At 38.4% G+C, this 15155-nt stretch overlaps 1 protein-coding gene across 1 annotated transcript in view; it reads left to right on the top strand.

The window, feature by feature from the left end:
* Nucleotides 1-14645, top strand: part of LOC124277845 — a 34209-nt gene extending 19564 nt beyond the window's left edge. Inside the window, exons 2-7 of the mRNA XM_046713561.1 lie at nucleotides 7149-7513; nucleotides 7872-7922; nucleotides 8041-8100; nucleotides 12441-12521; nucleotides 13321-13420; nucleotides 13887-14645. Coding sequence (XP_046569517.1) covers nucleotides 7225-7513; nucleotides 7872-7922; nucleotides 8041-8100; nucleotides 12441-12521; nucleotides 13321-13420; nucleotides 13887-13935 — 630 coding nt within the window. The 5' untranslated portion in view covers nucleotides 7149-7224 and the 3' untranslated portion in view covers nucleotides 13936-14645. The remainder of the gene's footprint in view (nucleotides 1-7148; nucleotides 7514-7871; nucleotides 7923-8040; nucleotides 8101-12440; nucleotides 12522-13320; nucleotides 13421-13886) is intronic.
* Nucleotides 14646-15155: the final 510 nt, after the last annotated feature.

Genomic DNA, 15155 nt, shown 5'->3' with positions numbered 1-15155 from the left:
AATGAAACCCCCGTCATTAAAACTACCATTTCGATCTTTAATTAACTTAAATCGACCTTTTGACAACATTGCAATAATTCTCGCCGGCGAACGAAATTTCAAACAATCAGAGCGGCGCGTCTCTTTGGCGTCGATGGCCTTACAAGGTTCTTTTTGAAAGTTGTCCAAATGTTTTATTTTGTGTGATTTTGACACGACCCCTACCTGCTTCGCATCACCCTCACGATGTTTGTGTTCCAGAACATTTGTCAGTACCCTTGCTGATACTCCTAAAGCTTTTGCTGCCCGCTTACGGAATTTATTAATGGCATAAAATGGTTTGCCCCTTTCGGCTTCAGCACAGAAAAAATCGTACACTATAATCATCAGCTGTTTCACGTCAGCATTCAACTTCATTTTTCATCAGGCATGTGTATCCCGTGCACGACGAGATAGTGGCTGTTCCGTTTCTGCGGTTTCACCCCACCGCGACAGATAACTTTTGCGTTTTCAATGATGATAGTTTTTTAAAGAATTTTTGGTGGAGTCCGGAAAATTTTCAAATATAAGAAAGTTGTTAAGTATTAGTAAATGATAAACATGTTTTACTCTTTACATATATGTGGCAATTTTGTACAATGATAAACATTTGCATTCATCATGGGTCCGTTTCTGACTCTAAACGGACTGTATATTCCCTCTTCATATTTGAAACCTAGGTTCACCACAGTATAAGACAAGATCCAAGTCAGGGATTGGTGACCTTGACCTTCATTGGAAGGGCTCAAAGGGACTTTAACGTTTTGCCTGCATAAGTTTTAAGTTTTCACCAAGAACCGTTTACTGGATTTTTCTTCATATTCTATACCAAGCTTTGGCTGGCGCCCGAAATTGCTAATACGATTTTGGTGACCTTCACATAATGTTGTTCAAAGGTCACAGCGACACTTTGAATAGCAGTATGTTATGGCCCGCATGTTAAGTTATCTTAAGATCGTATACTGGATTTTCTTCATATTTGACACCAAGCTCCATACAGGGTACGGCGCAGGTCCTTTTTGTCAGATTTTGGTAGACCTTCACTTTATTCTTTCAAATGTCAGCAGATACCGGGGATTTCAAAGTACGTTAGAATTGCATGATAAAGATCGTTAAATAGTTAGATCGCAAACAAATATTATTCACTGGATTTTCTTCATATGCACAACACCAAGCTTCATCTAGGGAAATTCAGGGCTCCAGTTAATTTTGGTGACCTTCAAACATAATTTGTGGTCAGGGTAATGACGACACTTTGAAGATTTCCAGCATATTGAAAACTGTGAATTGTCAGCAAGTGATATTTCAAGACCGGTTCACTGGATTTCTTTCATAGACCTTTCAAGACTTCCCCGAAATGTTTTTCAATAAGCACTTTCTTTAGTACTTATTTTGCATATTTCATACTATGCCATCTGATGCCCAAGGTCAAAGTCAGTTTGGTAACATGTGTGTGTTTTTGAATTTCAACTAAAGAGCAAGACGATATCAAAAGAGAGTACACTAATAAGTGTTTTTGTTGACATTTAACTGCCATCTTGAAACTTTCATTACTTTATAAGTTTGATTTCCGGATAGTCATGCGGGGATTATGTCACAGCTTAGCGACAATGCTTGTTTATCTGTAAACCATTGTCATGTCACGCAATACCACAATGAGGGACTGGGAGCCTGAAAGTATGGTGTAACAGCAACTAAGAAGATGATAAAGGTACCACAGAGAGCTATTATGAATCTATGATGTACACGCACTTAAGCAGAAACCCCTCCATCCAATATATCACAATATATAGTACCGCAACATCTCTTAAATTATAGTAATATATCGCACTTAATATGAGAATCAAAGGGGCAATATCCAGCCCTAATAAAAATATATATTGACATCTATATATTAACTTCTAAATGCCGCTAAAACATTATTATATTTCACTGTATTCAGACAGACTGACATATTTATTTGTACATGTGGCCCTGAGGCCAATAGTACATGTGTACAATAATAACAGCGCATTTATGCGCAACCTGTAAATACGTGGAGCTATAGGAACATCAATAAATCCATAAACACCCTCTTTCACAATTTACATTTCTTTCTCTCAACATAAGGCATGTGGTGCAACACAAGGAGACACAACCCAAGCCACAAATTCAATATTTTCAGTGCGAAGTAGTATACAATTTTTGTCTACGACGGTTGGTTATAGAAAATATATTTTCATGTATCTGTAGTTTTGTGTGAGTGTGTGTATGTGGCTGTTGGTGTGTGCGGTTTGGTTATAAGGGTGTGTGTTATGGGCGGGTTATAAGTGGATATGATTATGCATATGGTTGCGGAGTTATTACTACAGGTATGTACTGGTACGAAGCGAGGCTGTGGGTATATGTGTTTGTATGTGTGGGTCTGAAATGTGCCGTGGGTGTATGCTATTTTTTGCTTGCTCATGATGGTATCGACATGTATTACTTAATCGTGGATGTGGACGTGTGTGTTTGTATGTGTTGGTACGACTGGTGGTTGTGGGTGTATGTATTTGTATTGTAAGCAGTGTAATAGAAATAAGCCGCAAAAATCCAACCAGACATCAAGGCTGGTAGGAATTTCAAAATGTTACCAGCCCAAAATGGACTTTAACCAGACCAAATACAGTGAATTCTAATTGATGTATGGAACATCTAAAAATGTTTACCACCAGACCATCGGGCTAGCTAGCTGTAAATTTAGACCGTCCGTCAGAAATTTAAGCCCGTCTCGGGCGGTCGGACGGGCTATGCATTTCATACACTGCAGTGTAAGTATTAGTGGTGAATCTGGAAACGAATGCAGAAAGTAAGATGAATGCACGTGTATCATAATGCGAGTATCTCTGTGCCGCCCCGTGCCCACCACGGAGTGCATGTGTGTGTGTGTGCGATATTGGGTGTGCCATGTTTTGTTTCCTTCAACTGTATAATTTTTATGTAATTTATTTTAATCATTCTGTCCATCTCACGCATTTTTAATGCTCTTTAAGTCTCATAAATACAGCCTTCTGTATGCTTGTACATGCAATAGCGCCATCTCTCTATGTATACATTATATATATGTACAAGATGAGACTAAAATAAACAAACAACTACTACTACATAATCTAACATTATTTACATAAAAGTCTATAGCACTACAAAATGACCCTTTTCTTTTGAATCTGATTGATCATTTCACTTAAATTAAATAACTTTATCATATCTTTGCATACATTCTCGCAATTTACCTAAACTTAGTTCTCTCTAATATGCTGATATCATGACATGAAAACAGCTACTACATTTTAAACTGAGTTTATTTGCCTTCAACGATTCTTTTTAAATTGTCAAATATTATCTTTTCAATATTGCCCTACTCGTAGATTTCCATTATGTTTTTGCACAGTGTGTACGTCACTATCTATGTAATTGTATTATGGCTATGGAGCGGCATTGATATAAGTATGTTTATGCTTGTGTTTGCCAATCCGCCATATTCAAGTACTAAAAGGCCACAGGCCTGTGAGTACATTAGAGTTTACATGAGTAGATAGAAGTCATTTATATATTCTTTTCTGCAGCAATGTTTTTTTAGCTTAATCTCGTAGCAAAATAGATGTATCCATTTTGCCAGATTCTGTAATATTGATGTGGTAGTATCTGTTAATGGTGAGTAGAATTAATGTTCTTACACTTGGATGCTTATAATGAGTATGGCTTTAAGTAGTTCGTTCGTAGAGTCGTATAAAGAGGACAGATTAGAAGGAAATGTAGTTTATCCTCAACAGTACTCATATACATACAATATGTATTAAAGTAATCCTTATATCAGGCTATGAGGGATGCACAATATAATCAAGAATGATGTAACTTGCTTTTACTTTGTTATCTTTTTAAAACATTATCGTCTTTTACAGTCAATAAGAATTACCTTGACTTCGTTGGGTAGAGGTCCATGCTTATGGTCTCCAATAATTTTAGAAGTTTATGTCGTTCACAGTTGAGACTGTTGATCTGCAGTCTTTCTGAATGCATTTTTTCCACAACATCAATTCTCCCTCTTTTCCTCTTTTTTTGCACAATGAACATATAACATTTTACACAAAGTATCATCCACCACGAAAAGTAGGAAGAAACTTGAAGTCAAATTGTTCATTTGCCATAACCAGAAAGTAGTTGAAATGATGATGAAAACTGTCATTTCCAACATTCTTATAGCATTCAAGATGATGTAAGAAATATAATAACTCACTACTAATGGACTGAGTGGCCCAAATGTTCATTTTATTAATCAAAGTCTTTGAGTGGACTCGCTCACTTAATCCAAGTCATTGAGTGAAGTCACTCACTAACATGGATTCACTAACATATTGTTACACGTGTCTTATTTCGTTTCCTGAATGACCACATTTTACATTTTGTAGTAAACCAGTGTTTTAGTCCCTTAAAAACATCGTTGTTGCAACAACAAAGGGATTTTTACCTACCAAAAGGTCTAACATGCGGGACTATACCAGCTTCCGCAATGTTTATTTGACTATAAAAACAAAACGTTTACTTGCAACCTGTAACAGTTCTCGTTTACAAAATGCTGGACTGTGGAACTAAAGTCACTAACGTTATGGTCAGTGTTGGAATAAGAATTGGATTTATTACAATCAGAAATGCTATGGGAGAGCACACAATTTCATAAAGCCCGTATGCCTCTTTAATCGATCTTTACTGTTATTACGAGTCGTACTGTTCGGAGTATTACTGAAAGTCGCACCTCAGGGAATTATATAAGTGATTATGATTATGGATCATGGCCATCGTATGGATTATAGCATAATGCAAAAGGGCGAATGCAATAACTGTATATCATGTTATGGTTTACATTTAAGGACGGGTAATAAAACAAATAACTACTTGTGACGATGAAGGACCGATTACCTTTCCGTAGGAAGGATAATCCTACCTTCCTCCGCCACTCGCGAATTATTGTTATCACATAAGTCATCCCAAACATTCCTTTACTTTCGTAGGAATGTCAATATAAACACTATAGTTATTGTATACTCATAAATACTACTTTAAAAACAAAATTCATTTTCAAACATTCATGTTCATGCCTCCATGTAGGTGCGACAACGAAAAGTAAAGCATGCTATGGAAATCATGTTCTCCCATGCACTCAGCATCACATCAGCTGCAGCAGCAACAAGAAGATCGCCATCTATGACGCCTACTACACCAACAATGCAGCGTGTAAACTGGTAGGTATCTCTGACTGTGTCACCGTGATTCCGGACAATTTGACAGAACATGGATATCACAGGTTCAACAACAACGAGATGATGTCCCTCTACCAGAACTGTTCAACAGTGACTCGGTGTGGAGTATCATGCTCCCCGACGGTGGCATGGTCGTGCATTTTCTGTTGTGAAATATCACTGCATTGACAGTAAGTATGTTTTGATGTATACTTATTCAGTCAAACTGGTTGGTTGTGATGAAAAGGTTATATTTTCCTCTAGCACGTGTTTTGTCACATATGGCACTGGACGTTGATATTATTTTGCAAATTATGCAACAACCTGTGCACTGAATACTGAATCATACGCTCCTAAAGTGTGTGTGATGATCCAATTCAAAGGGTGTGTGAACAGTTCCTGATAAATTAGAAGCAGTGCCAGAAATAAAGGTGTTCACTTTGTGACTTCTTCTTCTTATTCTACAAAAAATACGTGGCCGTAGGTTCGTATACCGGTCCTATATTAACACAAAGTTATAAATGTCTCATACTTACACCGCGGGCTTCCGGCCTACAATCCGTGATATAGCTGGGATCTTGTTCAATGTGTAGTTACACCAAACTCACTACCTCGCTCCATCACACCACAATAAACTCCCAGAGACAACTGAACGCACCAGAACCAGAACGTGTCAGGTTCTGTTATATTATTGAACTTTAGACGTCGGGAGGGAAAACAGTGCAGTCACAGATGCTAAAGTAATGGAGAGTTACTTGGATAAATGTATGCCTTAATCATATTCTGACGACAATTACACTTAGTATAATGTCGTTTGATACCTGTCATGTATTCTCTCAGTACAATCTTGTGTTCCGTTCTTAGTAACATGTCACATCTAAGGAAACAAAATGGCATGGTATTATATCAAATGTACGTCAATTGCACTTAAAAACAAAAGACAAGAAATTACAACGTAAATGTACGAAAACAATGGTATCGGAGCATTTTCATCTGACTTAGTTTTGATTTCTGGTAATTACACTTAACACGTCACAAATTAAGTTAAAACTCTCCACACAGTGATCAGATTCTGGCATAGAATGTGACAAAATCCAATATGTAGTTATCATGAATATATGCTAAGAATGAAAAGAATATTGCTTTCGAAAACACAAGATTGAAACAGGGGCCCATGGGCGAGAATATTAACGCTTCCTCAAAATTCATGTTTTGAATGTTGTAAATTAATGAAAATATATTGATAAGTATTCTGACACAACATTCAGCTCATTTTAACTTCAGCTAATCCCTCCCCACAATAATACACACACATGCACCACCACCACCACCACACACACCGTTATATTGCTGGATTTTGTTGAAGGTGGCGGGAAACGTCACTCACTTACTCAGATTATTAAGAAATTATTTTGAGCGTTGTTAGAATATAACCCTGTCTGCAAAGTTATATACATCATATTTTGACACAATACATTCCCGTATGAAGGTGCAGACGTTTGGAATATCTAGTAAATGTTATGTTCCCTTTGGCTCACGTAAGGGTTAGTTTGTACCTGGTCATGGTGCGAATGGTCCTAATACCACGGATCACGTTCGACATAACATTTTCTGATTTACGTAATCTTCTTTCATGAAATAAGTGTGGTGTATGAAGAAACAAAAGTCACAAATGTATTTTAACAGAGGTTCTAAAAACACAGTCCTGTGTGAACACAGGCCCCAACAGCAATAATGAACACATTAGAAGGTGAAATCTCAATCATTTTTAATTAATCCCTCCTTGAATAATACCGAAGATGATTAGCATTTTAGTCAAGGTTTCCAGGTTAATCTAAACGTATTTAATGACTGAAATTATCAATTTTCCAGACGGTGATTCCCTGAACATCAGCGGGGTTCTGCAGAGGGTCTATCTGAAGTCTCCCTCATCCACAGAGACAAAGTGATGCACAGTTTTACAATACAAAACAACACGTATGTGTGCAGCTTCAAGTCTAACCTCAATACTGAAAGCATATCAGTGTACGTCCTTGATGCGAGGTTGGGACAAGGAACTCCAGGGCAATGCTTATCACAGCTATCTGTCCTGCATGAGAGCTACATCTCAACAAGTCATTGTTCAACAGAGTTCCAACCGTTTGAGATACTGGACGTAACACTGGAATCCCAACTACATATTTACTTCAAAGATACCCCAAGGCTGTCTTCGGGATTAATTTGGCTTCTGGTCAATGGTAAGAAAGTATGGACATCATGTATGCTGTTATATACACAGTGTATAAATGACTTCAGTGAATGTCATAAAGTTATTATTGTACACAAACCGGAATATTTCATTTCCGAGAATGGTTGCTTTATTTTCGAGTACAATTCATTGGTCCTTACAGAATAAGATCAGACCTGTCAAGGAGAGAGTGCTCATTGGCCAGAAGTAAAGTTTCTGCGTGTTTGAGGCCGCACTGTACCATCCGCTGTTGTTTTTTCTCTCTTTGTTGTTTTGTTGCTGTTTGGGGTTTTATGGTATTGCGATTAGAATTTAGCTATATCATAACCAACCTATATGTTACAAACAATTTGTTATGTTATTTTCAGCATCAGAACCCTTTAATGTCACGTGTGAAACTGTGGAACGGACGACCATTGGTAGGCAACCACTACATATTTCCATTCTATTTTGCCCATGTATCCCTTTCTTGTATGATCCAGTGTCCTTGTAATTGTTGTATCAGAACTAAACCACCGTGTGTCTCTGATCAAACAGGTACAAGCACCGTGACAACAGTCAACCAGGTTTCCTTTACAGACTACAGTATAATATCAGGTTTGTTTCTTGTTCAAATTTTGGTTTCAATGGCACGCATCACCAAGTGTGCGAGCTTGACTGTCCTATTCCGTGGGTCACCTCTAATGACAAGATAAGCTGCTGACGAAAGATTGTAACGTGTTCATTCAAGCGTAATATCATCAGGTGATGCAAAATTGATACGTTTATAGTGGTGCAGTGATACTTGGCGGACTAAAGCATGAAACTTTGCAAAGTGCTGGGGAATATCATGATAAAACATAATTTTGGGGGTGTCCTGTATTTTGGGTCCCTTCGGAAAGATTTCCAATTCTAACGCTATATGACTTCTCTGGATTATAGCAGAAAAACTTGCACAGTGCAAGGGAACATCATGATAAACCATATTTTGGTCCCAATGTTTTGGGCCCATTTTAAGACAAATCCAATTTGGCGTCCAAGATGGCCACCAGAAATCAAGGATTTTCCAATTCTGTCACAATGTGACTTTTCTCCACTGGATTATAACAGAAAACCTTGTACAGCGCTGGGGAACATCATGATAAAACATACTTGTGGGGCCTATTTTCCCAAAACATCCCAGACGGACGCCAAAAATCTAAGAGTTCTAAAGTCCACCATAAATGGTCGCCGACAATCTTCATTTGTTGCAGTATGTGAAATATATTCGTCGTTCAAATGGCTATTTCTAATTCTTTCCAGAAATCTAACAAACAAGATGTATGTTTAGTAGAAAATAAATTTTCATCGTCCAATTAGAGAAAACGTTAGTGTTTTGATCAGTCACGTGACATCATTTTGTCAAACATCGATTTCCGTGATTCTCCTTTAACAGTTCTCATTGCAGTTACAGAGCGATGTGCATAGAAGTTGAGAAGATTTACAAATGCACTTCTTTGCGCATGGAAGATGAAACTTGCAGCCACATTTGATAATGTTGTTGATAATGGTACCAGCGGAAAACCTATTTCAATAGACATAATTTCAAGCTCTTCCAAACCTACACTTCCAAGCAGTTCCTGTATAGTTCCTGCAGTAGCCTGCAATGTGGAGAGAGTTAATGTGCCTGGAACACATCATCAAGTCGAGGACAACATCACCAAAGCTAAAGAAGAATCTTGGATCAAGCACTGCATTGACTATCATGCTAAAGAACATTTGGAAAGGATGAGTTTATAGGCCTGGTGCATTTCATGCTTCTCGTCAATCCCAGGAACAGGTTGCAACAGGAATAATTTCTCTCCGTCCTCTCTTTAAGGACAAAGCAACAAGTCTATCATCAATACCGTCACCGAACAATGCAATCCAGGACAACTCCCAGTCATGGCTGAAGACCACTTTTGCGCTGACGAAATCCATTTTCAATGGAGATGGACTAATGTGACTAGACGTGTACACTATCATGCTTGGAGGTCTTCAAGTTGAAATAGCTTTATGGAACATGGTTGGAGACTTGTTGGAAGATTCTGGGCTGGACTTCAGCAACTAACAGAAGCGGGTATTGCCTCAAGTGGAACAGCTGAATGTTTCATTTCGGCGTCTCATTTTACAAAGATATGCTCATCAATATCTGCCATATCCCTAGCAAAGTTTCAAAGAGATGCTTACATGTCCTCACTGGAGTCGCATGTTCAACAATCATTTGAAGACTGGCTGGAGAAATTGGATGTCAGAAAAGAGTCCAACCTTCAAATACTGGGATTTGATTCTTCATCTCGAGACAATGATACCAATCTCTGTGAGGTCCCATCGCGAAAGAAATATTTCTCTGTACGTCCAGGTAAAGGCACAACTTGTCCCTCGAGTTTTTTTTGCTCTTGATCACACCAACTATGCACGCTGGCTGCATGTTCACATAAGAGATATGAAAGCCCTTCCTGTAGACAGAAGAGCGTACCTCAGAGACGTTGGGTTTTTCCCAAAACATCACACATCATCTTCTGCCATGCTTTTAGATCAAGCTCATGACACATTTTCTGCCATGCTTTCGGATCAAGCTCATGAACAAAACAGCAAAGATGTAAAACACTCAGGTGGTGCAGTTGGATTAACCGAAACTGTTGCCTTAACTAGATGGACAATATATGGACGGGAAAGCATGAATTGTGCAAGAGTTTGAGATGCAAGATTACAAGGTGGATACAAGAAGCAATTAACAAGATTGTGCTACACAGCAGACATTTAAGACTCAAGTCAACAACTTATGTGGCACAGTTGCTTCGATGGGAAATCCTTTCCGGGAATCAGTCTCCTGAACTGATGACTCTCGGTGAGCATCACTGTATTGGTGAATCTGTTGTAGCGACTATGTAATCAATGGAGAAAACAGGAAGAGGAAAATATAAGAAGTTTGTAAAAGGTGTTTTTGTGGAAATGACAGTGTCAATTCACAGCCCCATTAAGAAAACTCACCTCCCTTTTTCAAGCGACCACAAACAAAACCTCAGTCTACAACAAGCAGCAAACGAATTACAGAAAACTGACGACAGTTTCTTCAGTCAGTTGTTCATTTATTGTCAGGTACGTCAATCTGATTTGAATAAATTCTTTTCTCATGAAAACCACCTGTGGCCACCATCCGTTTGACTCTGTCGAGAAAACACGCAAAAAGCGAAGAAAAGCGGTAGAAGAAAGGTTTCCCGTCATACTAGACTACCTACCTAATCATAGGGCAAAAGAAAAACTCTTTGCATTCTTAACATATGGTATGACTAGCAGCTCTTACCAGCCAGGAAAGGCGAGGTTCCTAACTCCTGTGGAGTCAGTGGTGACAGTAGGAAGTTAAGAGGGTATGCAGTGCACTGATCAGGAAGAGGTGGATACCAGAATCTTTATGTCAAAGATGCTTTGCAAACAGGTGCTACAAACATCATGGTTAGCACTGTGGACACAAATGTTGTCGTCCAAACTGGTTGAACTAAAGTCTGCTGTTCAGCTGTTGGAACCATTAGGAAAAGGGAAAAACTTCATATATTATCACATCGTAAGGATATTCCAAGATCTGGGCTGTCGAAGATGAGTGGCGCTTCCCATTGTTCACGCATTCACTGGTTCTGACACAACATCACAGTTCAGTGGAAAAGGCAAGAAAGCTGCTTGGAAGAATAGGATATCCTATGAGGATGTGACAGAGATTTCCTGCACAGCATCCATTCCAACCTGTGGACAAAGACTGAGCGATTCACATGCATCATGTCTGACAGCACTACATCAGTGAACATAGTCAAAGAACTGCGACAAGATATGTTCTGCCACGGCCGCAAGATCAAGTTGATGCAGAACCTTCCTTGCATTCAGGATGCTCTGCACAGCATACAAACAGAAGCTTGTACAAAGTCAGCATATGGCTTACTTGTTTACTTCCCAGACAGAAAACACCAGAACCAGATTTATTTGGTTTGACAAGGGACGACAACGCATGACAACCCGTATGGATAACACTGCCAGAAGATTCACTAAGTTGTCGAAAACCTATCAAATGTGGCTGCAAGTCTCAACCTCTATGCTCAAAGAAGTGCATTTGTAATCTCTTTATAAATCTCCTCAAATTTTATGTACATCCCCTCTGTAACTGCAATGGGAACTGATTAAGGAGACTTCAGAATCACAGAGATCGATGTTTGACAAAATGATGTCACATGACTGATCAAAACAGTAACTTTTTCATTAATTGGATGATAAATTATATCTTTTACTATTAAACATAAATCTTGTTTGTTAGATTTCTGGAATGTATTAGAAATAGCCCTTTGAACGACAAATATATCTCACATATTGCAACAAATGAAGACTTTTTCATAGTCGGCGACCATTCTGGGTGGACTTAAGAACTCTTTGATTTTTGGCGTCCGCCTTGAATTTTGGGGAAAACAGGCCCCCAAAAACGGACACACGCTAAAACTATGTTCTTTTTATCATTATGGTCAGTAGCAATGTGCAAGGTTTTTTTTCTATAACCCGGCGGAATAAAGTCACGTAGTGTTAGAAGTGGAAATCTTTTTTTTCGGAAAGTGGGCCCAAAAAATCGGGCACCCCAAAATATGTTTTATCATGAGATTCCCCAGCAAGGTGTCATGCTTTAGTCAGGTATGTAACGATCAACCTCAAAATCGGAACTTAGCCACTGCACTATAGGGAGAATAAGTGGTGTCAATAATAATTTCACTGATTCATCCAAGTGTCTTGTAACGATAAATTTCGCTTTGTTCTTAAAATGTATCCAACTTGTAAGAGTCTTAGTTGCATACACTTAAAAACAAACCTGAAAACGGACAGATAGATAGATATGCAGACAGACGGACGGACAGACAGATAGATATATAGCACTTCTAATTTTAGTATGTTTTCTTGAATGGTAGGATCCAGCAGAACAACGATGCTAACGATGACCCATAATGTAGTTTCCACTTTGACTGCGGACAACAACACTGATGTTGCAGGTATTATACCTAGTTATATACCGTTAAACGTAAAAGTATACATCATTACATATTTCATTCCTTCACACTTTACCACTCGTGTATTTCTTGTTTTAACATGTCAGTTGTCACTGGAAGCTGGAATGCTGTGAAATTGTTTTATAGAACAAATTTCACAAACGCTGCAAAATATATTCACGCTTTTGAGTTTACACGACTTCGTCACACCAGATCATTTAAGTGTATTTTGTTTTGCAGCGTGATTAAATTCTCTAAATATTCATATTGCATCTGATTCAAGTGAGAAAACTAAAACAATTTATTAGGTAAGACCAACTTATTTACGAACAGTTTGACAACTGGAACCAATGTAAGGTAAAACAAACCGTTGTTAACGCCCATCTTGTTATTTCTTGCCCGTTACAATCACAGATAATGATTGTAACATTGATTTTAGAGTGTATTTCAAATTCTAACGGATAAATATACCAATCAGTAGCATATGAACTGGATTGTGTGATTGTTGTCTGACGGCGCAGGCGACAATATGCCAACTACCTGACGGCTGTCTCCACGTAATCGAGTCTGGCCCAGACCATACAGTGTTCTGTAACGATCAACGCCATTCAGACACGACGACATGCATCAACCCGATGTCCTTTATCGCCTAATACAATTCCAGGACTGCTGAAGCGACAGAGAAATTGCATTATTGGCCAATACTGTCCATCATTAATTCAGACATTCACCATGTCAATTGTTCGTGCATAAATATGAAAACAGAATCAATATTTAAAAGCGATGTTTGATTTGATCTCAGGACAATCGGAAAATACCACTGGTGCAATAGCTGGTGGAGTTGTGGCCACAGTCGTAGCTGTCTTGTTTGTAACATTGGTATCAGTGTGGATCATACGGCACAAGGTTAGTATTGGTGTAATTAATTTTGTATTCATGAACGCATATTTAATTAAGTATTGCTCACGTGCTATCGGATTTGCAAAATGTGACCGAGACTTAGCCAAAATTGGCAAAATGTTACACAGACCGAATTTGAAGAGAAAGGTGATATATATATGTACACATTAAATCCTTTGGACTACACTTCACTTTGCTTTGAATCCGTTTGTAACCCATTAAAGTGTTGATGATGCGCCTTTTACATTCAAATACATGTAGTTATATATTGTGTTTCTGGAGCAACTAAATGAAAACTCTTTAGATTTTTACTTGGTGACATTTAAAGGACTTGAAGGTCACTGAAATGCCTCAACAGGTTTGTATTGATTGCTATTACATTAATATTGCAATAACATGTATTCATAATACTACTGCAAGAGTATCTGTGTAATTGTTCAATCTAACTCTTATCTATACATTGACTTCCAGACGAACGAATAGCAAAAGAGAAGGAGAAGACCGAATCACTTTCTAAAGATGCCAAGCCTGATATGACCTACAGTTTGGCCGGTAAGATCCCACAGAACAACTACCATGAAATCCAGGAACTCAGGACACAGAACAGTGACTATCACTACGCTACTGCGGACGGCATGGTGCTTCCTCCAACTACAAACACGTATTTTACCATCGAACCTGGTTGGGGGCAAACTGCAAAAGAGACAATTCAACAGCCTCTGCAGCTGAAGGCGAGTATGATCACATTGGAGACAAGCCATCCCAACAGACAAGTGACTACGATACAACAGTTTCGGTGGCTCAACCAGGAAATATTGGAGAAGACGATTACGGTTACAATCTCTTCCAAAAGAAAGTCAACCCTCAGACACACCAGAATGACTACGACACTGCTGCCTCTGCAACCTCAGGCAGTTGCCCAACTCCAGTACTACCGAAAGGAACACAGATGAAGACGATTATGACCATTGTCAAAGGGGAACCAATGCTTCTGAGATCGTTAGCTCGCCGTATGATACTACATCAGGAATTGACGATAACCCTGATTATTCTGTTGCGGGGCAAATGAAATGAGCATATCCCGAAATTGGAATATGTGTGTATGTTCTGATTCGTATCGTACATGCGCATTTATCTAAATAATCAGATGTCTTGAACTTGACCATGTCCTCATTTGGGCCACTGAACAATTTTCCTGATTACATCCTTTTTTATCAATATCACAAATCAATGTTTTACTCTATCATATATTAGGCGAAGCACATGTTGCCTATGCATCTAAGGCGTGACAACTTTCACTGCTATTATCACAATTTGTTTGTCTGTTGCTTATTACTATACAAGTATGTTGATTGACAGTCTGGTATTTTAGTTTCAATTGCATGTAAATCCGTCAGTAGGGTGCACATGTTTACTGGAGTTACCTTAGCATGTCAGAGTAGGAATTACTGCTCGATTTATTTCTGTAAGTCATTGTATTTATTTATGGTACAACAAACTGAAAACGTTTGTAGAGAACGTATTCCCCTCGAAGACATTTCAATCTACGCTGACACATGCATCAGATTGTTTTGAGGCTGTACAATTATTTGTCTTCTTTTTTAAACTAGATTATCAAACAATTAATAAATAGGCACTACCATCAACATATTACACAGTTTATGTTAACACACACGTTAGGGACAGCTTTTTACAGGTGACGTTCTTTTGTGGATAATACATTTTCAAAGCTGCATT

Source organism: Haliotis rubra, unplaced genomic scaffold (genome assembly GCF_003918875.1).
Source record: "Haliotis rubra isolate DU_JTF1 unplaced genomic scaffold, ASM391887v1 Scf2283, whole genome shotgun sequence".
NCBI classification, from domain to species: Eukaryota; Metazoa; Mollusca; class Gastropoda; order Lepetellida; family Haliotidae; genus Haliotis; species Haliotis rubra.
The sequence above is the reverse complement of the archived record's forward strand: the minus strand, read 5'-3'. Positions and strand labels throughout refer to the sequence as shown.